At 51.2% G+C, this 27063-nt stretch overlaps 1 protein-coding gene across 2 annotated transcripts; it reads right to left on the bottom strand.

The window, feature by feature from the left end:
* Positions 1 to 8424: 8424 nt before the first annotated feature.
* Positions 8425 to 27063, bottom strand: Ppil1 (peptidylprolyl isomerase like 1). Of its 2 annotated transcripts, none has more exons than XM_087898358.1 (4): positions 26760 to 27063; positions 22965 to 23119; positions 9845 to 9913; positions 8425 to 9337 (listed from the first exon to the last, which is right to left on the bottom strand). In XM_087898358.1, the coding sequence occupies exons 1-4, from the start codon at positions 26813 to 26815 to the stop codon at positions 9117 to 9119; spliced, it is 501 nt and encodes a 166-aa protein (XP_087754484.1). In that variant the 5' UTR covers positions 26816 to 27063; the 3' UTR covers positions 8425 to 9116. The 2 variants fall into 2 exon arrangements, with proteins under 2 accessions (XP_087754484.1, XP_087754485.1); XM_087898359.1 differs by lacking the exon at positions 26760 to 27063 and adding an exon at positions 17704 to 18089 and having other exon boundaries at positions 22965 to 23102.

Below are 27063 nucleotides of genomic sequence, written 5' to 3'. Positions count from 1 at the left end.
GAGCTGCATTCTTCAAGGAGACCTGTAGAGCCCAGGTCAGAGATCTGTGCCTGGCAATCATGGTGTGCATGTGCGTGTGTGTTTGTGTGTGTGTGTCTGGAATAGAGGATAAAGGTTGGTGGAGGTAGCTGCGTCCACAATGCTAGGCTCTGGTTGCCACCAGCCTGTCCTAAAGGGAGCGCCAATGGTAAGGTGCTCTGAAAGGCACCTCTCTGCCCCATGGTCAACCAACCAGTGAGGTCCAGAACCTGCTGGTGAGTCTCAGGAGCATGGCTTCTGGCCTGTGCTCAAATGAACCATTCACTCCTACACCGAGCAAACCCCTTGGGCATTGCCCTTGGATGAATTTGTTCTCTAGAAGGTGAAACAGTACTGTGGTCACCGGGCCACCTGTGACATCCAGACAAGCCCTCTGGGGACCTAACACATGCCCTAGACTGGCTCTGTGGTCCTGAGACTCGGACTAGAAGCAACCTTGACCCTGGCCCACCCGCCATGTAAGCCCCGCCACCCCTCTGATTAAGAACTACAAGCACGGAATGGGCCGTGCCAGGAAGATGTCGGATAATCAGCATCAGCACTTTGCCTTCGCCATCCAAGACTGCGGACGGCCTTCCTCTGACCTGATTCGTGGTGTTAATGATGGCAGAGCAATTTTGAGAGGCAACTCGCCGCATCGATAAGGAGGAGAAAGCACTGAGGGCCGAGCTCCTTGCAGAAGAGGCAGCTGCTGCCTCCGCCCTCCTCTCCCCTCCCCTCCCCTCCAGAGGCACTTTGAGTAAGTGCTGCCCTGGGATCTGCCCTGGAGTGTGCAAGGGGACAGAGGATGGTAGTGGGGGCGCTCGCAGTACACCTGAGAACACTGTCTGCTGGGTGAACACAGCCTTGGGCTTGGCAGGTGTGAGCTGCACTTAAGCCCCCACTTACCTGCTTACTTGGAAGTCTTAAGCAGCAGACAGCTTTGTACCACTGTGCCTGGCAGCCTCAGGTGGATAAGGAGAGCCTCAGGGCGGGGGGGGGGGCTTGAAACCACCATAGCAATCCAAGTTCTGGGACCTTCACAAGCAGGGGGTGCACTCAACCCACATGTCACATGTCACCCTTCTGCTCAAGACCCTCCCTGGCTGTCTTCCCATGACCTCTCCAGTTGCATCTCCTCTGTCACCTCAGTGACCACAGCCAGTCACACTGGCCTCCTTCCTGGGCCTTGGCACCTGATATCTTCTTTCCCTTGCCTGGAAAGACGTTCCCAGTCTGCTTTAATACCTCAGCCCTTCACAGAGACCTCCGGGAACACTCCCTGACACAGGAAGTCACTTGTCACTCACCCCTGCCTACCTCTATCTTTCTTCCTCTTTTCCAGTAGGAAAAGTTTCCCGCAAACTGTTGGTTCCCAGCACCCGAGGCCAATGCAGTCACAAATAGACCACACGTGGCAAGTGCTTGGTTCATCCGATGAATGACTGAGATTCCCACTCTTGCCCTTGGAAGTGCTGAGTCCTTCATCAGGGCCCCCAGAATCCAGGCACCGGTGCCGTCAGAGGACTGTCCATCACATGCATCATTAAATACTGATTCTGCATATGTCATGAACGCAGCTAAGGGACTGTGTGTCAACAATCTGGCTGACACTGTTGGGGTCTGGGGCCCGAGCCTCACAGAAAGGAAGGGATTTGGATGTCTCCATCTTATTTACTGAGAACCTGCCACGAATACACAGCGAGAATCTCACATCTGCCTCCCACTCAATCCTCACAAGTGGAGCCACTGTCGTCCCACTTAATAAATCTCTGCTCCTGCTCCACTTGCTGCACCCGACCGTCTCCAGGGTGCAGGGCTGGGGGGCTGCACCCGACCGTCTCCAGGGTGCAGGGCTGGGGGCCTGCACCCGACCGTCTCCAGGGTGCAGGGCTGGGGGGCTGCACCCGACCGTCTCCAGGGTGCAGGGCTGGGGGGCTGCACCCGACCGTCTCCAGGGTGGAGGGCTGGGGGGCTGCACCCGACCGTCTCCAGGGTGGAGGGCTGGGGGGCTGCACCCGACCGTCTCCAGGGTGGAGGGCTGGGGGGCTGCATCAGACCGTCTCCAGGGTGGAGGGCTGGGGGGCTGCACCAGACCATCTCCAGGGTGCAGGGCTGGGGGGCTGCACCCAACTGTCTCCAGGGTGGAGGGCTGAGGGGGGTCACAACATGTAGAAGTTCCATGCAGGGCAGGGCAGGGCAGACCCCCATCTCTAGAGTTTCCCTCCTGAGGAAGCTGCAGACAAAGGGGGGGGGGCATTGGCTGCATTTCTACAAGTTAGGAACCTGTCCCACTTCATCGACTTTATTCTCCCAAGCTCACAGAGCTAAGAGGCAAGGGTGGGATGCAAGCCTAGGGTCTGGTAGGTCCAAACCCTGACGCTGTGCAGACGTTCCTGATCCTCAGAGGAATATCCATCTCTGGGTCTCACTATATCCCAGCATAGACAGCACAGCCTGTCACCGCCCTGATTGTCCTCCCTCACAAACTTAATCCGGTATTGGCTTGGTGCGATTGTCATGACATCACCAACCTCGGTACTGCGAAGGGCTTAAAAACGGCTCTGCTGATCTGGAAACTGAGGCCCATGGGGAATAAGAAATCTCTTCAGGGTCATTTGCCCATGAGTAATTAGCAATAAAAGCTAATAAAAGCTCAGATTCAAATTAGAGTGTTTTGTTTTTGTTTTTTGTTATTATTGTTCCTTTAGGAGACAGGAGCTCGTATAGCCCAGGCTAGCCTCAAACTCCCTATGCTCCTGGTCCCACCTCTGGAGTTTTATGTGGTGCTGAGGGCTGAGCTCGGGTTTTATTTGTCTCAGGAAGCCCTCTCACAACTGAGCTATATTCCCAGTCTAGGTCCAAGCTGACCTCCAGCTGACTGTGTAGCCTTAGCTGGCCTTGAACTCCTGCTATCCTCCTGCCTCAACCTCATAGGTGCTGGGATTTTAGGCCTGAATCATCTTACCTCAGCTCCTTCTAGGAAGGATGGTTGCTGTAACTTTCATCTTAACACACAAACATTTGACCCCACAAGGAGCTCCATGTCCTCGCCCCTGCCAACAGGCTCCACACCAGCTAACTTGGAGGCCCTGGCCTTTCCACGTTTCTGAGTCCCCCTCTTCTGGATTAGCCTGGACTCCAGGATCTGACCAGTGCTGCTCTCAGTAGACGCTTCTTTCCTCTCCAGCTTTGTGTGAACACACACGCACACACATACAGACACACACACACACACACACACCTTACCATGATTCCATTGCCTGGCCTTACCTGACCTCAGCCCTCCCTCTTTTGTTGCTGGGTCTAAATTTTCATCCTTCTCCTCCCTCCCAACTCCCCTTGCAGCGCCAGTGATGGAAACGGGGGGCCTTGCCCATGCCTGCAAACACTCTGCCACTGAGCTATGCCCCCAGCTCCTAATTCCGTTTGAAAACAGTTCCCTCCCTGGCGCGACAGACTGGCTTGCTTTTGGGGCTTGCAGGACTCCCTGCTCCATGGAAGACCATCTCCCCTGGTTTGAGCGTCTTAGGAAGTGGAAGACTGACTGACTCCTCGCATCTGCTCTCTCGAGCTCAAAAGCAAACTTAGCCCCTCCCTGTACCGTCAGCCTCCCACCAGCGAGCATGATGTCTCCCTGACTGGCACACTCAAGCCAGCCGAGGAGGAGCAGGGAGACACAGCCCCTTGGCCAATTCCATCCCTGGAACTCTGACATCCCCCCTACCTGGCTCCAGAGGCCCTGGTACTGCCTCCCTCGGGCACCTAAAAATGGCACAGGGGTAGGGGGGAGCTGTCGCTGTCCCACAGCCCTGATGTTCCGTCAACCCTGCGCCCTAGCCTCTGTCCTAGCTGTACCTGCACTAGGGCAGCCTGTGAAGCCACCAAGGATGAAGCATCCTTTTCCTCCCTTCAGCTCTAAATTGATTTTCATGCCAAGTCACTCATATTTGCTTGCCTGGCTGCAAAGGTAACTGAAATGTGCACAAAATGCCACGAGCCCGGCTTTGTGTGCGAGCCGACGTCCCTGCGGCCCTGCCCTGGTGTGCCTACTGGAGTCTGCAACTGCCTGCGTGATTTCCCTGGGTTTATTAGCTCTGCCTCCCACCCCCACCAGTTCACCAGGCATACTCGGTGTGGCCTGTCTCTGATCGGGAGCAGTTGCTCCAATTGAGGGTAATGTCTGTGCTCGGGTCTCCGGTAACTCATTCCATCAGTGCCTGCCTGTGTGTGCTCAGGTGGCAGGCTCAGGAGCTGCCGACTGCCCAGGGCAGGCTTCTCACCACCACCCTCCTGCCTCAGATCGCCGACAGTAGGGTCCGAGGTATACTTCTCGGCTCTAGGATCCATGCACAGCACATGCAGGCACACACTCATTCACTAATAAAATGCTCAGTGTGCCCGTACCCGCATCTCCTCCGGTGTCCGTAAGGAGAGTCCAGTTAAGACGGCCTGCTGGGAGCTCCCAAGAGAAGCAGGGACCATAAAAGCACGGTGAGATAGCTCTGGGCAAAGGCACTTGCCACCAAGTCTGATGACCTGAGTTCAGTCCCCCAGAACCCATAGCTGTCCTCAGATATCCACACCCGCATACGCACATGATAAATCAATAAACAAGCAAAGAAATAAACAATGTAAGATCCCAGGTACTTAGGTCAGTGGGCTTCGCATGAGTGTGGGCCGCTCACTTTGCAGACAGTCCGAGGCTAGGGAGGGAACTTCCCACAGCCAAGGGCTGCCCAATTCTAGCTCCAAAAACTGTTAATTTTCTGAGCTGCAGGGAGGAGGGGCAAAGGATATGTAAATTTCCACTGTGACAGGGACAAAGCAGACCATCGAAGAGGGGACTCGTCACTCTGCCACCCTGCGTGGGGGATCCACTGGGACCAGGAGTGAACAGCCAAGTCCCTCCTCAAGCCTACGTCCCCAAAGAGGGACACAGAAGCACAGTCTTCAGGATGAGTGTGGCCGAAGACAACTGGGAACTCTGGATTCTTTCCTTTGATGGCTTTTCTTGTATGCCAACCCTGGAATAGTCTCTTGCAATCAATTAATGAGAAAGCAGAGGTTCCTGGCCCCTCTCCCACGCTGCCTCTGCCCGTACTAAATACACAGGGCCCAAGTCTTAATGGAGCCTGGCCAGATCCTCATAGAGAGGAGACTGATTTCCGCAAGCTGGGCGGAGTGGCCCAATAAACACACCAGTCAGGAGTACGTGTGTGCCCTGGGCCCCAGTAGGCCTGCTTTTGGGAAGGGGCCTGAGATGGCGGAGCAGGCAGGGCGACGCCCCTGCGAGGCCGGCTCTTTCCCGGCCCTCATCTGCTCCCTCTATATGCTAACCGCACAGCTAGGAATCCCCACATCTGCTCCTAGCTGCTAGCTTTGGCTCCCTCATTCCATTCCTTCACTCACTCTACCGGGCTTTGCGATCCTTGGCTTTGGTCCTCAGTTTGCTCTTCCAGAAATGGGTATAACGAGGGCAACCTCTGAGGTTGGGTGTTAAAGACAGAAATACACAAGTTGAGCTGTCTTCTCAAGTGAAATAATTTTCTGGCTGGTGTCAGTGAGGGGCTCCATATTACCATGGAAAGAATGACTTTGCCACACAGGGGAGGCCTAAACAGCCAGGAGGAGCTGGAATTTTAGGATCAGGTATATATATACACAGTCAAGCCCAGCCCAGGCCTCCTGTAACCTGGGCATGGGAGCTTCTGCCTAGACCAACCGACGGAGCTAGACCTCTGCAGCACTCTTAGGCTTACTCTGCTGGGCTCACATCTTGATTCTAGTCTGTCACAATCTGAGCAATCTTTGGTTTTCCACATCCCAAGAGCAGCTGGCTTGGCTTCGTAAAACCATGATAGGTGTTGGTAAGCTTTTTGATGCTGCTGCTAGGCTAAACCATATTCATAGCGGCCTCTAGTGGCAGACTCCCAAAATAGCAAGCTAAATGCAAACTTGGCAGCTGGAGGAAATCTTCTCAAATTGACCTACATTCAGACTTGAAGCTCAAAAGGCCTAGATCAAATGTTAGCCTATGAACGAGGAGACCAAATTCCGAAAGGCATGTGGTTCCCCAAGGTGACACAAAGATTTCGCACTCCCGGATCCACACACTTAGAGACAGGGTCTTTAATACAATGATTGTGATTTTAATGTGAGTGTGCTTACTGTGTACACAGTGTGAGCAGGAGGGTGTGGAGGCCAGCAGAGGGTGGTGGATGCCCAGGGATGGGAGCTACAGGCAGCTGCGAATTGCCATATGGGTGTTGAGAGCAGAATCCAGGTCCTCTGCTGCAGAAGCAAGCACTCTTAACCCCTGAGCCTCCCCTCCCACCCAGAACAGGAGTCTAATTATTCCCCCTGGAGACAGGCATCTCACTCACTACGTAGGCCAGGCTAGTCTCAGACCTGCCACTAGGGATTCTGAATCACTAGTTTGGAAAAACAAGCAGGAACCTAATTTCTCCACAAGACCAAAGCAGCCTTACGTCCCTGTCCCTGGCTTTCCCTCTCCCGCTGCACTTTGTCCAGGGTCGCTGGGATGTCCTCTGTCCTGGCACTTACCTAACTCAGACATCCATTCTATGGAATGTGGCTCTGAGGGCAGAAAATGCTTCTTGGCAGGAAGCGCCCAGCCTGAACAGATGTGCTGGCCACGCTTCCTCCTCCACAGCCGCAGCGTGGTGCCAGAGGGGCCACGGAGAGACTCAGATTGGCTCGAGGATCTGGGGGTAGGAGCCATTTGCCATTTGTGGGAAAAGCTATTTTGACATATTCTGGAGCCACAATCCAAAAATAAACGAAGCTGAGGACTTCCAGAGGGCTGAGTGGAAAAGGCTTTGCTGTCGCGCCAGTCAAAGCCCAGGGCTGTGACTCTGGGTGTAGCTATTTTTGACAGCAAGCCTCCATCTTTTCCTGATGGAGAACATTTGATTCACTCAGCAATAACCTCAAAGCGTCACACAGGTGCTGGGTAGGCAGCATGGAATAGGAAGAAGACCGGGCCTTGCTCTGAGGTCGGAGCAGGGAGGAGAGAGCTGTGAGTGCAGGCTCCTGGCAGACCGGCAGAGAAGCTGGGGGCGGGAGAGGTGGGGTGCAGTGGAATGAGCAGATGCACACGCACACTCAACGCACATAGCCTGAGGTGTGTGGTGGCTTTAGTGTCTATTACCAAAAGCTGGCTTTAACCAGTGTTCCCAGTACAGATCCTGCTCTGCACACCTGTTCTGCGTGAGCAGAAGTGTGATTCCGTTGTTGAGGAGCCACAAGTTCAAGGCTGGCCTCTGTCCCTATTTTTGGAAAGGAGGATGGAGGATCAAGGTCATTCCCAGCTACACGGAGTGATACTTGTGAACCTGTCACAGTCAACAAGGTCCATAAGTAAAGACGTGTTTCCAGGTCCCCTCACAGCTGTACTAGGACCCCAGGGCTTCCTCCCTTCACTGCCACTTGGCCCACTGTGCCACCTCAGTCACTGTGTCAGGAAGCAAAGCCACACAGTATTATGCCTCAGGGCAGACTGTGGCCCTAAGCACACCCACCCTGTGCTAGCTAATCAACTCGACACACCAGGGGAAGAGGAAACTTAACTGAGGAACCGCCTTCACCCGGCCTGTGGGGCATTTTCCTGATTGTTGATTGATAGGGGAGGGCACAGCCCCCTATGGGCAGCGCCATCCCTGGGCAGGCGGGCCTGAGCTATTTAATAAAGGAAGCTGAGCCCGGTAGTCGTGGTGGTGCACGCCTTTAATCCCAGCACTCAGGAGGCAGAGGCAGGAGGATCTCTGTTGAGTTTGAGGCTAGCCTGATCTACAGAGCTAGTTCCAGAACAGCCAGGACTGTTACACAGAGAAACAACTCAAAAAAACAAAAAAAGGGGGGGGGGGTTAGGATGGCTGAGAAAGCCAGTAAGCAGTGTCTCTCCCTCCGTGGCCACCACTTGAGTCTCCTGGTCCTGTCTTCCCTGGATGATGGGCTGTGACCTGGGACTAGATGAAATAACTCCTTCCCTCCCTGAGGCTGCTTCTGGCCAGTACTCGTCACAGCAGTAGAACCGGGTCACCTTTAGCTCACCCCTCCCTCAGAACACTAGGTGACATCCCTTGAGGCTTTCTTTGGTTCTGCCTCTTTCCAGTAGAAGCTGCTCCTGCATGGGGGAAGCCGATGGAGACACACAAACCTGGCAGTGTGAATCCTGAAGACAGGAACGCTACAGCACTCCTCAGCACCACCAAGATTAAAATGGCCAAGAGCATGACTTTAGTCCTAGAACAAGGGGCTAGAATTCTCCAAGTTCAAGGTCAGCCTGGTCTATATAGTAAGTTAAGGCCAGCTACATGGTGACACTCTGTCTCAAAAAAGGGAGGGGGTTGACAATCTAGAAGAATACCGAGACCACAGCACTGATTTCAGCCACCAATGGTACTTTATTCTGGAAACGTCTATGTATTACAAAGTATTAACATCCTTCCTGTCACCCCCATGGCCCCTGCAAATCCAGAAAGACAAAAGACAAAGATGTCATGTATAAACACCTCTTACCTACTTTCTCTAAAGCCCTAAAAATGTCACTGTGTGTAAGCAAGGTTCTTGAAGGACTGGCCTTGTGTTCAGTGACTGCCAGTCCTTCCCAGGGGGCAAATGGCCAACGCTTCTGCTTCCATCTCAAAGATCCGTTTCTCCATCATTATACATTATCATTCCCCACTTGACATCTTCTTAGCAATTTAATTGTTGGGTGCGTTTTTCATTTGGCAAAAATTCAAACTGGCTTTGCGTGGGATGTTTAGTGTCAGAAGCGGCAGTGTTGACGCTCAGGCTCCGAGGGAGAAGAGAGAGCTGTGCATATTCCTGGAAGAGCACACGCCGGAGGCTGGAAGGGGCTGTACAGTCAGCGCCACAACACCGCCTGCTTTCCAAGTCTGTGACTGCTGACCAGAATACAAACGCCCCAAAGACGAGCCCTCTGCTTCACTTGTCCAGAGGGTGTCAGAGTCGATATGCATGACCCCAACACATGGCACTCTATGTCATCCAGAAGATGGCTCACTAGGAGCATCTTAGAAGACCAGGGTGTGCCCGAGACAGCATCTCCTCTACCCAGAAGGGTACGCCTTAAGGATCTTCACGTCATCCACAGGACGGTCCTGGGAGTTTGTTTCCACCATGCCTACTCGATTCACCATTCCTATACCCTGGCACACTCGGCCAAAAATGGTATGTTTGCCATCCAGCCACTGAGTGGGGGCGAGGGTCACGAAGAACTGGCTGCCATTGGTGTCTGGCCCTGCATTGGCCATCGCAAGAATCCCAGCCCCTGGGGGAGATGAGGAGAGAGAAGAATGTGAACAAGGACCCTCAGTCCACAGGGTGGCAACACTGTCAGCAGATACAGAGGACTGCAGGCCCATCTCCATCACCAATTCGGGACCCACAGCCTCTTCCTGGAACAGGGCGGACACTTCCTGCACCACCCAATGCCTCTGCCTCCGTCTCCAGCTCCACCTGTGCTGCTCCTCACTAACCCTGGCCATGTCACTCGTTCCTCCCAAGAGCTCAGCAAGGCTTGAAGACTTCAGCTGGCCTTACTTTAGCATATTTAACAGTGGCAGAGTCCAGAACACAGGCCAGGGGTCAGAACTGCCAAGAACTCTCAAGAGGCGCTGTTTTCTTTCATCTGCCAGGGCATTCTGTGGCGCCATGGCTGGGCAGCTGTCTGGCACCATGCCATGGTGTCAGACACACACCTTGAACCACAGCCAAAAAAAGCAAGCTTCTAATATGCATTTCCTCTCCTGCCCATCCAGCCAGATTACATACTTACCAGTGAACTTCAGGTCTGGATGAAGTTCATCTTCAAACTGTTTCCCATAGATGGATGCGCCACCGCGGCCTGTCCAATCAGAAGACAAGTAGTGAGTCGGCCAGTCCCACAGTCTACCGCACAAAAAAAGCCAGAGGTCAAAGGACTTTTCAGAGTACAGAGAGGAATGTTATGGACAGCGAGCACCCCAGCCCAGCCTCTAGTAGACACATTATAGTGGTCCAGTCACTGGCTTCATTCAGGTAAGACAGTAACATATGCTCGTTAAATTGATGTTCATGTCAGCATGCAGGAAGCACAGAAGAGCATCCAAAGGGGCAGTGGCACCAGTGTAGCCAACTACTCACGCCCCAACAGGGAGCATGTTGCTGAGTACTCCAGCAAGAGTGCCCAGGCCCTGAGCCCAGTGCCCACTGCAGACACTGTTAACCAACACACCTTCCCTGCTGGGCTTAGCTTCTGCCCACAAATCCTACCAACCCACCACTCCGGGCACCTGCTGTAGAAGGAGATGGAAAGGGACAGCTATTGGCTCAGGGAGGGACGGGGATGGCAGTGCTGTGCCGAGTGGAACAGCATCACCCAGGAGGAGTGCACAGAGAGGACAGGTGGTGGGGTAAAGGAAAACAAAGATGACCAGCTAACGTCACCATCACCAAGTCCAGGACATCAGCGCTGGTGCTCGGCACCTAAGCTCGGGCAGGGTCCTCTCTCAGAGCAAAAGGGCACAACTGAAGGTGGACATGGAAGCCTGCACCTGGAATTCCTGCAGACAGAGGCAGGAGGTTGGTGAGCTTAAGACTAACCTGGCTACAGTGCCTCAAAGAAAAGAAAGGAAATACGGTGTTCACATAGGAACACTAACAGGAGGCCGGCTTTCACCAATGTTAACTGACTACACGCCAGCCACGGCCTGGCTCAGCACTGCTTTGTCCATGCTGAGCAGGCACAACCATGCAGCAGCGTAGAGAGAGCTCTGGCTCTGAGTCACCTCAGCAGGTACCAGGCAGAAAGCAGGGTCCGCCCTCCCCAGACAGACTGCTACAGAGGAGCATGCCACGGCAGCTGACACAACGGTACCATGGGTCTGCTTGCTGGATTTTAGTTTGTTCAGTTGTGAGACAGGGTCTCACAGTGTAGCCCTGGCTGGTCTGGAACTGCTCTGTAGCCCAGGCTGGCCTCAAAACTCACAGAGATCCACCTGCCCCTGCCTCCCAAGTGCTGGGATCAGAACTGACTGCCAGTTTTGTTTGTTTTTTAAGTCTCTTGCTTTCCTCCTCTAGGCTGTCAGAAGCCTTGTATGTAAGAAAACCATGTTCTCATGCCAAGAGGAATGGGTAAAACCCAACAGGTCAGGAGAATCCTCCCACCTAGGCCAGATTAGCTCCACTTCTGGAAAATGAGGGATCGAAACCACTATGCACAGTCTCATCCAGCAAGTGGTGGCCACACTCCCACCAGCACTTTAGCCCCTGAATGCTCCCTCCCTCACTTCCTCTGCACCTGCCAAGTGGAGCCCTGTACTCCAAAGCCCAGGCCTTAGCTAGGGTTTCTACCGCTGCGATGAAACACCATGACTAAAAGCAACGCAGGACAGAGCTTATTTTGTTTACACTTCCATGGCACAGCTCCTCACTGAAGGCAGTCAGAGCAGGAACTCAAACAGGGAAGAAGCCTAAAGGCAGGAGCCGATACATAGGCCATGGAAGATGGCTGCACACTGGCTTGCTCGGGCTGCTTTCTTATAAGCCCACCAGCTCGGGGATGGCATCACCCACAATGGGCTGGGCCTTACTGCACCAATCTCTAGTTAAGAAAATGCCTTACAGGCTTACCCACAGCCTGATCTTATAAAGGCATTTTCTCAATGGGAGTTCCTCCCTCTCCAAAGCCTCTGGCTTGTGCCAAGTTGACATACAACTAGCCAGCACAAGAACCAGAAAGCCACCGCAAACACTAAGATAAAGGCCAGTCAAGAGTCAGCGACACGGCAAAGACTTTAAATAACCAAGGAGTCCTGAGGGCAGCCCTCAGAGGCCCTTTCAGTCACCAGGCATCTTGGGAATGACTAGCTGGGTTTCCAGAACACCATTACTCAGAGCTTGCTCTCCTTTCATAGCCCAGTTCAACTCAGAGGGTTTGCAGGACACCCTGGAGCAGACGCGCCTGTGGGCATGAGGAATAGGGGAGTGGCAGCCAGGCAGGGAAGGTGGGGTGTCCTCAGCAGGCGAATCCCTGCCTGTGCAGATGCTCATCAGCCGAGCCAGGGCCCTGCACAGGCTCCACAGGCCGGGGTCGGTCTAGAACAGACAGCCACTGATGAGCGATGCACTTCTGGCCTCTGTGAAACACGTATCCAACATATAGATGTTAAACACACGAAAGACAAAAATAACACGACAAACTTCGAGGGGTTCACCTGACCCCCTTCACCAGCCCCGCATCCCCAGTCCTCTCCCAAGCGCCAGCAGCTCCTTGGAGAACACCATGACCTCACCAGCAAGCTCTGCTCTACCAGGGGCTTGTCAAGGAAGGTCATTTCTTTAGCCACTGCAGACGGATATATTCCTAAACCAAGCCTGCACGTATAGACAGACATGCAGAGGAAACACCCATACTCAAAATCAAATAAATCTAAATGAAGGGTGTGTGTGCCCAGTGCACCATCTCGAGTGCTCGCTGGCCTCGCCTCAAGGCCCCACCTCACTGTCCGATATTTCAGTCTAAGACACTTGGGTTTGGGGGAGAGCAGCTGTGAATCCCTGTCTTGCACATGCCGGGCACGTGTTCTAAACCGGGCTATGCTGTGGCCCCTCATGCTGCTTCCATGTTTCTCTAAAGTTGTCCTAACTTCAGGCTCACAGTGGCTTCTGCCCTCCATGTCTGGCCACTCTGCCAGTTAAAGCTTGCAAATGTCTTCTGGATGACATTTTTATTACACTTATTTGTTATGTGTTTGTGAGTGTGTGCACATGCCCACCATGGGGCCCATGTGGATATCAGAGAAATATGTTTTCCCTTCTACCACGCAGGTCCCAGGGATCAAACTCAGATCACCAGGCTTGGTGGCAAGCGCCTTCACCTATGGAGCCACCTTGCCACGTCTCACTTGTGTAAGGGATTCTGTGAGGCATGGAGATGTTCACAGGTGATCTGAGCTGGGCAGTGGTGGTGTACACCTATGATCCCAGCACTGCAGGCAGAGGAGGATGGAGCTCTGTGAATGAGACCAGCTCTCATTCTACATGTCTGGTCTACAGAGTGAGTTCCCAGACAACCAGGGCTATATACATAGAAACCCTGTCTTTTTTAAAAAAGAAAAGAAAAGAAAAGAAAAGAAAGACCAAAATAAAATAAAGTTACCAGCTCTCGGCCTTAGCACCATCTTCCTTGAGACCCCTGTATCCTGGGAGTGAAGTGGAGGAGGATGCACAGGCTTAAGCACAAGAGAATGAAGACAAGATAGGGGCCCAAGTAAATGAGCTCGTGCTCCCATAGAGGCTGAAGGAGCAGAAATGAGGGACGCTGCCGGGCAGTGGTGGCACACGCCTTTAATCCCAGCACTCAGGAGTCAAAGGTAGCCAAACTTCTGTGAGTTCAAAGCCAGCATGGTCCTACAGAGTGAGTTCTAGGTCAGCTAGGGCTACACAGAGAAACCCTGTCTTGAAAAACCAAACCAAAACAGGATGGATGGATGGAAGGAAGGAAGGAAGGAAGGAAGGAAGGAAGGAAGGAAGGAAGGAAGGAAGGAAGGAAAGAAAGAAGGAGTTAGGGAGACCGAAAGCCAGGACACTGGTACAAGCTCCCGACACCGCCTGGGAGACTGACTGCCCCTCACCCCCCACAGCTCTGCTGGCCGTCAGCCCTCAACCTAGGCCATTCTGGAGCAGTTGTGTCCCCTACTCATGGCCAACTGTAACTCATGTACAACAAACCATCTTTCTTGCTGTCTCAGCTGGAGAACAAACAAATAAATAAATAATGCTGTCTCCGAGACTCTCCAGCCTCCCCCACCCCCAAAAACCCTGGAGAGGAAGAGACTGACATCTACGGCACCACACCAGAAGCGTGGGCTGACACAGCGGTTACTATGCTGGTGCTACTTGTCCCCGTCCCGCCCATGGCAGGCAGCAGCCCGTACGGAGGACCACATGGGCAAGCGACACCTAGTCAGCTGATCATTAAAGCTGCTCCTCTGGTGACAAAACCTCTGAGGGACACTTCAGGTCACTGTCCCCTGGGCTTTCCCAGCGCTTTCACCCCAGCTTCCCTGGCCTCAGAGACAAGCACAGGGCAGCTCCTTTGCAACCAGCTGATGCCCATGGCCCAGTTCTGTCTTACGACATAAACAAGCCTGTAGGTCCTACTTCCAAGGAGCCAGCACTTTCCGTACAAACACAGATGAGCCCTCTCCTGTGCACAACCTTGTCTCGTCCTTCTTCAAAGGCAGCTGCAGCCCTCTTGCAACCGTAGGACACAAGTCCAAGACCAAAGGCCAAAAGTTAAGGGCGGCCCATAGGAAGACACAGCAAGCTCAGCCCTGACACTGCTGGGATGTGGGGCAGTGAGAACTGCTCTCTTTAGGACATTTTATAATATGGAGAAACAACGTGGACATAACAGCTACCACGTTGGTTACTTAGAGCCAAACTGAGCACCACCTGATGCTACACCCACTGAGTAAGAGGAGGGCAGACGCCCTCTCAAAAGTCACACAGGTGCACAGGAGCAAGCATGGCAGGTACCAGGGTTGCTGAGCCCACTAACCAAGGGAAGCAGCAACAGGCACCAGATGGGCAGTCAGCCTGGCCCATCCCTTCCCCACCATTCCTGGCTCTCCTTGCTGTCCTTGTTAGCTAGTTCTTACTCCTCCCTGTCACTTCTCCCTCACTGTGGCCAGATCATCCACTACCATGTACCCAAGGCCACACCTGTGAGGAAGCCCACACCTACAACCTTCCCACCTCAGCTTTCCCTTCCTGTCAGCACAGCATTAATGCTTCCTATTTTAAAACCAGAGCAAAACCCCAGCCCCACAGTCCGCATCCTGGGTCCCCATCACAGGGACATCTGGTTTACCTCCACTCTGATCTGGGGCCTGAGAGCTAGGGAGCACTACCCTCCGTTCATCCTGAGGACTCCCCTCACAAACTCATCTCCATTGAGCCCTCAGTCCCCTGCCCCCATCCCAGGTCCCCAGCAGCCTCTCACAGCTTGTATCCCGGTATCCCCCTCCCGGCAGTTCCTTCTCCACTGGCACCTTCTTCCTCAGGGGTCAGGCTGATGGCGTCCTGAGAACACACCTCTTCCCCTCTGGTTCTCTCCCCCAGGTAATCTCTGAACACCTAACTGCCTGGGTATCTGCTTCCCAGGGATCAAACTAACACAGTTGCTGTTATCCTGGCCCAAACTACAACTATCTCCGCTCGGCCGACCAGGCCCTGCCACCCTCTTAAACAGGGAGCCTCTTCATGTAGGAGCTGGAAGACCCTGCTCGGCCCTGCTTGACATCCTCCGTGAGCATTCCACCACACTTCAGCACTCAAGACAAGATCCACAATCCACACCACCACCTCAGAGGACACTCCGTGGTCACTGTTCCCCTCCCTTCCTTGTTGTAGCTTGCAGCCTGCTCTAAGGCCCGAGTGCTGGTCCTCTGCAGTGCTCCTGCCCCAACTCTAGCACTCAGAGCTCCTCTCGACCTTCAAAGAGGCCTGCCCGATGTGCACCATCAAGACAGAACCGCTCCATCCTCTAGCCCAGCAGTTCTCAACAGGAGTTGGCTGTGGCCCTTCGGACACTGGGTAACGTCAGGAACATTTTTGGTTGTCAGAACTGAAAGGTCCACTATCTAGTGGGTGGATGCCAGGCTAGGCCGGCTGCTAAACATCCTTCAGTGCCAGCCCAGTCCGTATCAGAACTGTCGCCTCAACCGATAACGCCAAGGGGAAGACCTCTGCTCTCTCCCCGACAGCCACTATTTCCAAGTCACTTGTCATACCCGACATCTCATCGGAATGGATCACCTTTCACCTTCTCATTCGGGCTTTCTCCCTGCTGGACTGCAGCCCACAGTGGCCAGGCCGACAGCAGGAGTCTAGCAGACACCTGTGAATGCTAAGGGAATTAATCTTTTGCACTGTTTCTGTGCCAAGCCTTTGCCAATCACTTTACCAGCATGCAGCTCACATAGCTACCACAATAACCCCAGAGGAATGGACAGCCATGCTTCCCACCCCCTGACAAAAGCTCTGCAAAGCCACCTAAGCTGTACATGTGACAAGTGACTGTGTAGGGCAGGACTCAGGTCTAACACATCGGGCCCCACATCCCTGCTGGGCACCTGGATGTGACCAGACCCCAGCTAGACTCAGCTTCTCAGGTATTTTCTTCTTACTCCAGTCACAAGGGTCCCTAGTGCCAAATGAAATCTGACCATGCCAGATCAAACTGGTACACTTGGTTGGTGGGATCTGCAGTAACTGACCCCATGCCTTTTCCCACAGGCGACCAATCTGCCCAGACTGTTCCTTCCCTTTCCCTATACATGAGGTCTGAGAGTGACTCACAAGGCCTTGGAGCCATCCAATCCAGTCTCAAGAATGAACTGCTGACTGAGTTCCATCCAGGACCAGTGGAGCAAGGAAGCCCCCGATTCCCAGGACAGCAGGCTCTCCTCCACGCTTCTCTGCAGAAGTGTCAAAGCACATGCCCTCAACTTCCCATGAGGGAAGTTCTAGATTCCTCAAGGCTCACACCCAACGCTCCTCTCTGGTCTAGTCCTGCTCCATCGGACCGGTTCCCTCACTACAAACTGTCAACTTGCCTGACATACACAAACCACAGAACGCCAGCACAAAGTTGTACGTTCATGATGTCACCACTTTCCTGTTTCTTAAAATGAACAGCTTGTTTCCTGTGTGTAAGGAGCCGCCAGGATGTTGCCTTGGTGAGATAGTGCCAGCAGTTCTACAGCCTGGAGGTATACAAATCCTTTGATGTTGCCACACAGGCCAGTGTGCTTGGAACCTTGTTTTGCATTTCAGAGACTTGGTTTCCTGACCTGTGCTGTGGCCTTGGGCCCTAGCAGAATGGCATCAACCAATCAGCATTCGAGCCTCTCACCCTAGAAAAGCGGCTGTCTTTGGGTTTTTCGCTCTCTCTCTAAGCTCTCTCTAATCTTTCTCTCGTCCCTGCGCTCTCTCTTCCCTTCCCCCAATTTTCCTCAACCGAGTGCTCCGAATAAAGACAGGGAAGGAATCTCGTTTTCGTGGCCGTTTATTCCTGCTGGTCAGGAAGCTAGGGGCTCCATAAGGAAAGAGCCTGCCGCGGCTTCTGGGCTTCAGTACTCCTCATGGGTCCTGGAAAGGGGCAGGATACCCAGCAGACTCCTAGCAAATATTTGCTCAATGGGCAAAATTAACAATGGCTCGCTGTTCCACAAGACAAACTTCAGGTGTTCCAGGGGCTACCAAGAAGAGAGATGAAATCAGAGGAGGCTGCCGCGCAAGAAATCGCGTGCAGTTAATCGAGGCTAAGAGCATAGCAAGATGACCTCAGACAAGCTCGGGAGGGTGTCATCTAACTGGAGGTGAGGGAGGGCAAGCAAAAACAGATAGAAGGGTCACAGAAAGCCAAGGAAAGGGCTGATGCTGTTGTTCCAATGTGGATGGTGTAAAGGTGGGAGGTGTGGCTCTGAGGGAAATGCAGAAAGTCAGGGAGCATCTGAACTAAGAAGGTACTTGAGAATGGGTGTGAGGAAGGCTGGGGAGGAAGGCGCCCAAGCAGCCAGGCTGTGCACAGCAGGATGGAGAGCGGACACCCAACTTGGAGAACCTACAGTGCTACCTGCTACCTACTTGCGACATTTAGCAAAGAGCTGTCCTTCGTTGGCTGGGAGGCACACCTAGTGCCTAGGAGGGCCGCCTCCTGCTTGCTTTTCACAGACTTGCTGGCAGGCTGCGCAAACATTTGTTATACTTGAGCTTGAGGCATTATTGGAAATCTTTTGAGTGCTTCAATTTCATTAAAAGTACATCATGGAAATGTGACATTAGGAAAGATGGCAGAGTAACTGCAGAGACAGGCGAGCACTGCGCCAACAGTTCATTTCCGAGTCGCTTCCCGTTCACTGAGCGTGGGCTCTGGGCACGCTGGTGTTACAGACTAAAGTCCATTTCATTAGAGCAAGAAAGGGAGCGAAGCGGAGCATGGAGCATGAGGCGCACGCCTTGAATCCTAGAACCTGGGAGGAAGAGCAGGTGGAGATTTGTGAGTTCGAGGTCAGCCTGGTCTACAAAGTGAGCTCCAGAACAACCAGGGATGGTTTTTTTGTTTGTTTGTTTTGTTTTGTTTTTTTAAAAAAGGAGATAAGTCAACAAGGAGAGACATGAATGTCAGCATAAATCCTGTCTTGCCTCAATACTCAGTGAAACGAACAAAACACAAAGATTTTTCAACAGTTTGGTGTGGAAGAGCACACCTTTAACCCCAGCCCTCGAGAGGCAGAGGCAGGAGGATTTATGAGTTCCAAGGCAGTCAGGACTACACAGTGAGGTCCTGTTAGATAAAGAGAAACAAATGTTTTTAAAATTCTGAAGAGCTGGCCAAGGAAAGAAAGACTCTGGATTTGGAAGACTGAGAGCTGAGCCCCGAGAAGTCCCACAGATCGCAAGGGCAGCAGGAACAGCCTGAGGGCAGATGCCCATGCGCGCATCCACATACCGAGTGGGGCAGGGCTGGCTACCTCCCAGGGTCATACTTGGGGGATGAGTCGGAGCCTGGAATGAGGACAGAGGAACCCTGGCACAACATTTACTGAAATCTGGGAAGACAAGACAGACACTAGCCTTCCCACAAGAAGCAACCCAATTCCTTTTCAGCCTGGGATGCAGTAGAGAGCCAGCAACCTTGAATTGCTGTGGGGCAGTGGGGAAGACACATGCCCCACATAAATTCAGATAAATGACAGGCAATGACAGGCATCTGTTTACATGTACCTGAAAAAAAAAAAAAACAAGGTGGGGACAACATACGTGTTGATACCAACAACGACAGAAATGGCGTGGGCAGTGTGGCACAGCTCCAGCAAATGGAAGGCAGGAGGGCAGTACCTCTGAGGCCCTCAAGACATGAAGGGCCCTGCTGATCCTAGAGAGGCACAGAGACAATGAACACACTGAGGTGAAAAGACACAGCTAGGCTGAGGACACAAACGACACCAATAGAGTTAGCACTGCTACTGCACTGTTGGGAACTGCGGACCCTCAGACCCGGAATTTTCTATGACCCCCTGCCTGCCAGAGTAAACAACTTGTTTTTCTATGCTATGTGCTGCTCTAGGCACAGGACACTCATGAGTTCCTGATGGCAGGGGAGTGGTTTCTGGTGGGCTTGCAGCTGAAAAGTTCTAAGAGTTAGGGCGTGGCCATTAGTCAAGGAGAGCCCCATATAAATTGCCCTGGAACACACTAAAAAGGGCATTCTTGTTTCAAGGATGGCCCGTGTCTCTGTCTGTGTGTGTTTCAATCTCCAGCCCTTTGTCCAACTCCTGAACCATCCCATAGTGCAGGCAAAACACTACACTGAACAGCGAAAATGTCTACAATAGACACAAATGACAATTGAATAAGGCAGGTGAGGGTCTGGAGGGTTTTAGCAAAGATGGGAAAAGGAAAGAAACCATCTCACTGACCATAGGAAATGTGAGACATGGAAGAGAAAGGGCACGATGCAGCCGCTTCCTGGAACACAGTAAGCCAGGCTAGGAGGTGCTCCTGCAGGCTGCTCTGACTCTCTGGACGGAAGGGAGCACATCTGGCCTTGGATTCTCTGCAACTGCATTCAAACCAGACTTTTCTGCAAAGGATCTGAGGGGATGAATGTGGCTCTGATATGATACTATAACTACTCAAGGTCTTTTTTTGAGTACAAAGGCAATAGGCAGAGTCTGAGACAGGAACAAACCCAAAAATAAAACCCCCTCAGTTCTTTTAATAAAAAGCAAGAAACAGAAGCCTGGTAAGAGATGGAACCATGGCCAGAGATGGCTCAGCCAGGAAAAGGGCTTGCTATGCAAGCCTGCCGACCCGCGCTCAGTCAAAACAACTGCTGTGCGGATGGTCATCTGTAATCCCAATACTCTCACAACAAGATGGGATGCAGAGACAGAACCTGCTAGAAGCCTCCAGACCATCTACCCAAAGTAGGCTGTGCAGCAGAAATGAGAGAGAACTACCCAACTGAGAAGAACCAGCTCTAGATAGTCCTCTGACCTCAACAAGGGAGGGCACACATACACATGCACACACATGCACACGTGTGGAAAGTCCTTTTGTATATGTATTCTTTTTCTTGGTTAATGAATAAAGAAGCTGCTTGGGCCTATGGCAGTGCAGAATAGAGCAAAGTAGGAATTTTAAGCAGAGATACAAGAGAAAAGAAGGCGGAGTCAGGGAGATGCCATGTAGCTGCCAAAGGAGACAGACGTCCAGGAACCTTACTGGTAAATCACGAGCCTTGTGATAAAATATAGGAATGGGTTACTTTAAAATGTAAGAGTTAGTTAATAAGAAGTCTAAGCTATTGGGTAAGCAGTGTTGTAATTAATAGTTTTTTGTGTGATTATTTTGGGTCTGGGTGGCCTTCTTAAAGGAGCCTCCAATAAATTGGTACCCAATGTGGGGCAATTACATCCGCATAAAATCAGAGAGAGCTAAATAAGAAAACCAGTTACACACGGCTTCATGGTAGTAACATTTTCTCAGGTAGGCTGTTTGCTAAAAGCAAGCAAAAACACAATCCCTAAAAAAAAAAAAGAAAAGAAAAGAAAAAAAAAAAAGCTTCCTGGCTCAGCAGTAACAGCAAAAACTGTATGGCTCCTTTAAGAAGGCTTCCTGGTTCACACAAACAGCTCTGGCTCTTTCAGGAGGCCAGCACTTAGATGGGGTCTGTGAGCAGCATGTTACACACTGCTTCATGGTCATGCAATTATAATTCTTGCTTGATAACTATTTTGTTATATGTTACTTTACTATGTGAAAGTTAAAACCTTTCTTTTTATTTGGACAGAAAAGGGGAAATGGTGTGGAATGTCCCTCTATACATGTGTTGCTTTTATTGGTTAATGAATAAAGAAGCTACTTGGGCCTGTGCCAGCGCAGACAAGGCAGGAATTCCAAGCAGAGATAGAAGAGAAAAACAGGCAGAGTCAGGGAGACACCATGTAGCTGCCAAAGGAGACAGTCGCCACAGAACCTTACCGGGAAACCACAAGTCTCATGGTAAAATATAAAATAATAGGAACGGGTTAATTTAAGATGTAAGAGTTAGTTAATAAGAAGAGCCTAAGGTATTGGCCAAGCAATGCTGTAATTAATATAGTTTGTTATGTGATTATTTCAGGTCTGGGCAGCGAGAAACAAACAAGCAGCCTCCATCAACACAAGCACTCTAAATAACTGAGCGGCTGAGTACCACCAAAATGGAGACTCCACAGGTTTGTTTTGAATATAAAAGAAAAAAACAAAACCAACAATAAAAATTCAGGTGTGAGATGTGGCCCAGCGGTTAAGAACACTTGCCACATTTCCAAAAGCCTGGGTTCAATTCCCAGCACCCACACGGCAACTCACAATCATCAGTAACTCTAGTTCTCGGGGATTGGTCTTCACAAGCAGCAAGTGTGTACATGGTGCAGAGACATAAATGCAGGCAAAACTCATACACATAAAATAATAATTTTTAAAAATTACTATGAATAGATATTTTTTTAAATTTAACAGAAAAATTTAAGATGGGAGAATAAGAATAAACAGAAATTTATAAATACTAACTGCCTCATCCTTCACAAGAGGGAGTCAAGTTGTTCCATTACTACACACAGAATTATCCAAATCCTACCCCATCATGTACTTCCTACCTGGGTGGGGATCCAGGCCTGCATTCTTTTTTTTTTTTAAATCTTTTTTATGTTGGTTTTTTTTTTTTTTTTTTGGAGACAGGGTTTCTCTGTATAACAGCACCATTGGCTGTCCTAGAAGTTGCTCTGTAGACCAGGCTGGCCTTAAACTGAAAGATCTGCTTGCCTCTGTCTCCTGAGTGTGCCATCACGCCTGCCTGGGGCCGCATTCTTGCCCTTTCATCTAATCTCCAATAGCAGCCAATGACCTCTGAACAGAGGCCAAAGCCTGCCACTGTGCTCACAACACAGCAGTGGCTGTGCCCTTCTCAGGAGGTTTCGTCTATTCTTCCTTCTGCAAGGGCTACACAGGCTCCGCCCCCACGTCAGAGCTCCAGCAGCATCCTTCCAAACCTGACTCTCTTATTTGTCTCTTTGCTCACAGTTGTGTCCCCAGAGCTTCGAGTAGGTGCTTTGACACAAAGCCCATGCTCAACGCTTGTCAGATGAACGAGTTAATAAAGGAATCCAGACTTTATTTTCCAAGACCCAGTATTGTCTTTTTTCACCTGTGACTGATCGAATTCCACGCCACTCCGGGTCTAGCAGTATCATCAGCTCTTAGTGAAGGACACAAGAAAGTCCTGAGAAACTACCATGCTGCGGAGTGAGGAGTCTCTCCAGTGAGTTAGTTACATATGTGCTCGGAAGAAGGCAGGAACCAGCAGCAGATTCAGTGAACCAGAGCCAGCAAGTGCCTATAATCCAGCTGTGGGAGGTGGAAGCAGAAGGATCAGGAGTTCAAGGACAGCTTGGGCTACCTTGATACCCTATCTGACAGCGAGACGGTGGGGGGGCAGTGGCTAGCTATCAATGCTGCTCAGTTGGTAGAGTGTTTGGGGGAGGGGAGTGGGCAGTGTTGCTACCGATGCAGCTCAGTTGGCAGAGGGCTTGCCCGGTGTACTGGAAGCCCTGGGGTTCAATCCCCAACCCTACAAAAGCTGAGCATGGTAGCACACAGAAATCCCAGCACTGAGGAAATAAAGGTAGGAAGATCAGAGGATTAGGTCGTTTTCAGTGAATAGGAGGCTAGCCTGAGCTATAAGGCCCTGTCTCAAAGAAAAACGAACCAGATTCAGCACATGGAAAAGCAAGCCGAGGCTGCCTTACCACGCAGGTATGACTGAGTGAGATTTGAAAAGTGCAGTAGCATAACTGTACCTGTCCCTGTTGGGTCACCGCCTTGGATCATGAAGTCCTTGATGATCCTGTGGAATTTGGTGCCGTTGTAGTAGCCCCGCCGAGCCAGCTCTGCAAAGTTCTTACAGGTCTTCGGAGCATGCTTCCAGTACAGCTCCAACACAATGATCCCCATGCTGCAGTAGGGACAGACAGCACAGGCAGTCAGCAAGGTCGCGGCAGGGAGCCGCGTGGGACTTTATAACACTTTTGTTGTTCAACCGGTGAGGCATCAACCTGTGACCAGAGTTTACACTCAGAAGGAAACAACCCACAAGGCAACAAGGCTACTGCCAGGCACCCGAGTGTGACACGCAGGACAGCTTCTGCCTTATATTCTAAGCAAAAAAAAAACAAAAAAAACAAAAACAAAAACCTGCAAACAAGGCAGGATTCTAAGTGCATATACCGATGCTCCAAAACCAACTCTAAACAAGGAAAAGGGCCTCGCACACCATCTGTAGATTTAAGAAAAGATACTAAAGTGTGGGAAGTTTATAGACATTTACATCAGTGGTGGTGGATGTTCATAAACACCTTTCTAACTTTTATATTTTTGGTCATGTAAATATATCACCTAGTAAAACCACAGTTGAATAGAAAGATAAAAGCAGTTTGTGCATTCAAAGGAGGGTCAGACAGGGCTGGAGGTGGCTCGGCTGCTAAGAGCAGGTACTGCTCTTACAGAGGACCGGAGTTCCATCCCTACCACTGGCTCCGGCACCAGGGGATCTGATGCCTCCAGCCTTTGCCGGAACTTGCACTTATGTGCGCACATCCGCACACATAAAGATGAAAGGGAAATCTGAAGGAAAGAACGTGGAAAACAGACTCTGAGGCTGCTTACTGCACGTGTCTGCACACACCTGGTATGGGTGTTTTTATTGTCTCCCTCTAGAACCTCTAAGGACAAAACAGAGCAAGAGATAAGGCAGGGGTAGTGGGACTCATGCTGTATGTCATCACCCACTGAGTTCTAGGGATGTGAGGGCTGAGTTGAGTCAGTGTGGCCCAGACACAGGGGGCCCAGCAGTGTGAGCACTCCAGTAGAGCCCAGTGGGAGAGCCACACACCTTTCTAATCCCTGTACTCGGGAGAGGCAGGCATATCTGAGTTTGAAGCCTAGTCTACAGAGTGAATTCCGGACAGCCAGAGACAGGGAAACTGTCTCAAAAATCTAAAGTAAATAAATTCATTATAAATAAATAAATGGGGGGCTGGAGAGATGGCTCAGTGGTTAAGAGCATTGCCTGCTCTTCCAAAGGTCTTGAGTTCAATTCCCAGCAACCATATGGTGGCTCACAACCATCTGTAATGAGATCTGGTGCCCTCTCTGGCCTGCAGGCACACATGTAGGCAGATATTGAATGCATAATAAATGAAAAAATATTTTAAAAATAAATAAATAAATAAATAAATAAATAAATGTATATAGAATGTACTAGAAAATCACTTTCTGGCAGTCTTCCTGTCTGCAGTTCATCCTTCTGCTGGCTGCCAGCAAACACAGGTCCAGCCATGCTGTGGGAGGCAATATCTGAGGAGTTCTTCCCCTGGGAGCTGACATTTGCGTGAGTTTTTTCCTTCCTATTTTGTGTGTTGATGTGTACTCTTCTTAATTACACTTATTTATTCTGTGTGTGTGTGTGTGTGTGTGTGGCTATGAGCGTGTGTGACACAAGTGTAGAGGTCAGAGGAAGACTGTCAGGAGCCAGTTCTCTCCCCCGCCACAGCAGGGATCGCATCCTCAGGCTTGGTGGCAAACCCCTGTATCTGAGCCATCAACCAGCCCTACTAGGCGTTTTCTAAATAAAATGACAGCGAATGGCAGGCATGAAGTACTTACATAATTGATGTGTCCCTGAGCAATTTCAACTTCTAAATATCTGTTCTCTAAGAAAAGTTATAGTAGCCTAAGAGTCTGTGTGTACAAATATGACCAATACCACAGAAGCAGCATCTGTCACAGTAGGAAAACTAAGAATAGACTGGGCGGTGGTGCGCACCTTTCATCTTAGGGCTTGGGAGGCAGGGGCAGGTGGACCTCCATTATAGAGTTCAAGGCCAGCCTGGCCTACAAAACAAGTTCCAGGAGAGTCAAGGCTACATAGAGAAACCCTGTCTTGAAAAAATAAAAAAAAAAGAAAGCAAAGAAAAAGAAAGCAAAGAAAACTAGAAGCAACTTATAAACTCTTGAAAGGCAGCTAACACAGGAACTACCGCACCACAGGCAGCTACACACTGTTGTGCCAACTCTGCTGAGATAAGACACACACGTGACAGAAATCTGGACAACCATCAACAAGTTGTCACTAGTGGTTTCCTGGAGGGAAGCGGCTTTCATGGATTACCCCGCATCTTTTACACTACCTAGAGTTAACTGTCAATGTATTTTGTGATTGACGCTGGACTGATGCTGGAGAGTGGTGGCGCACACCTTTAATCCCAGCACTCGGGAGGCAGAGGCAGGTGGATCTCTGTGAGTACGAGGCCAGCATGGTCTACAAAGTGAGTTCCAGAACAGCCAGGGTTACCCTGTCTCACAAAAAAAAACCATTGCTGACTCTTGCAAGTTGTCCTCTGATTTCCATGTGGTGTGCACATACACCCCTACACACATACAATAACGAAATAAATGTAGGCAGGCTGACCAGGCTCCAAGCAAGGTTCTCTCCACTGTGAAACTCAGGTTATAGGTAAATCTGTAAAAGGTAGCATTTCCCCAGTTAAAGCTGGAGGTGTGTGTGTGTGTGTGTGTGTGTGTGAAACAATGCCTTCATGATAGGAGCTGCTAGCAAGATTAAACCAAATGGAACCACACACCGGAGGCCTGGCACTAGTAGGAGGTGCCTTAATTGTACTGTTAGGTCACTTTATCTTTTTCGAGCTGGGGTCTCGTGCAGCTCTGATTAGCCTTGAACTCTATGTACAGCCAAGGACGACCTTGAACTTTCCCTTTCTTTATCTCCCCCCCCCCACTTTCTGAGATAGGGTCTAACTGTGGAGCCCTGACTGGCCTGGAACTTGTTAGGTAGCCCAGGCAGGCCTTGAACTCGAGTTCTGCCTCCTGGAATTAAACACAGGTCTCACAACCCCAGGGAATACACATCTTTTGCCCGTGGTGCTGGACTTTCAACTCAGGTCCTAGTTGTAAGCATTCTACCTGTCCCTGACGCAGAGACCGAACTTCTGATCCTCCTGCTTTCACCTCCAGAGAGCTAGGATCGTAGACAAGTGCCAACCACACCATATACGCGGTCCTGGAGACCGAGTTCGGGACCTCAGCATGCTAAGCTCTCTACCAAATGCACCACTCAGCCCAAAGATCAAATTTCGTGGAGAAAATTCGTCTTCCTCTACTTTCAAAGCAATCTGTTCAAACGGCCCTACTATTTTTCCCGTAGTGTTCACACGTCCGTCTCCTTCACCATAATACACTGTTTTATCTTGTTCTGGGTCCTCAAAAGTCCAGGTCCTACATGCGTGGCTTGTGGCCTCCACACACACTTGTTGAGAGTAAGTGGGTGGATGAATGAATGAATGAAGATGGATACAGATAAATGAACTAATGAACCGGGTGGGAAAAAGACAGCAAATACGTTATCGAGATCTCCCGCGGTGCTGGAGGGGCTCCCCTGAGGTCCCTTCAGAACTCACGGGTACTCCCGGCCGCAGCTCCATGCCGTCCACGTGCGAGTCAGGCCGGCCTCCCTTAGCCTGGCCGCTGCGGCACGAACCCACGTCTCCTTCTTGGCCAGTCCGGCCCCCAACCCTCACCTAGTCTCCAGGTAGACGTTGGGCGGCTGCCATGTGTCAGGGGGAATCGCCGCCATTCTGAGCGAAGAAGGTATCCTCTTAGCAATTGCTACTTCCGGCGGAGATCATGGGGGACCCGTCACAGGTACGCACACTTCCGGTTCCCGCCGATCAGCCGGTTTTGATGGTAGGGTTTATGGCACTGGGACAAGGAAGATGAAGCCTCTCTTTTGAGGCTGGGAAGGGGCTTGCAAGATGAGCTACCCAGTACAGGGCCACAGACAAGTGCAAGATCCTTCTGCGGCGATTCGCGCCATGCTCCGGA

This window comes from Myodes glareolus, chromosome 18 (assembly GCF_982192425.1).
Source record: "Myodes glareolus chromosome 18, mMyoGla1.1, whole genome shotgun sequence".
Taxonomy (NCBI): Eukaryota; Metazoa; Chordata; class Mammalia; order Rodentia; family Cricetidae; genus Myodes; species Myodes glareolus.
Note: the sequence above shows the minus strand (reverse complement) of the source record. Positions and strands in the feature narration are given on the sequence as shown.

Bases quoted from the DNA above. Each gene is read 5' to 3' on its own strand.
- Ppil1 (XM_087898358.1), bottom strand. From the start codon at position 26,815: ATGGCGGCGATTCCCCCTGACACATGGCAGCCGCCCAACGTCTACCTG. The intron at 23,120-26,759 runs GTGAGGGTTGGG...TCCCTACTGCAG, and splicing joins AACGTCTACCTGGAGACTAG to CATGGGGATCATTGTGTTGG. The intron at 9,338-9,844 runs GTAAGTATGTAA...CATCTCCCCCAG, and splicing joins TCCAGACCTGAAGTTCACTG to GGGCTGGGATTCTTGCGATG.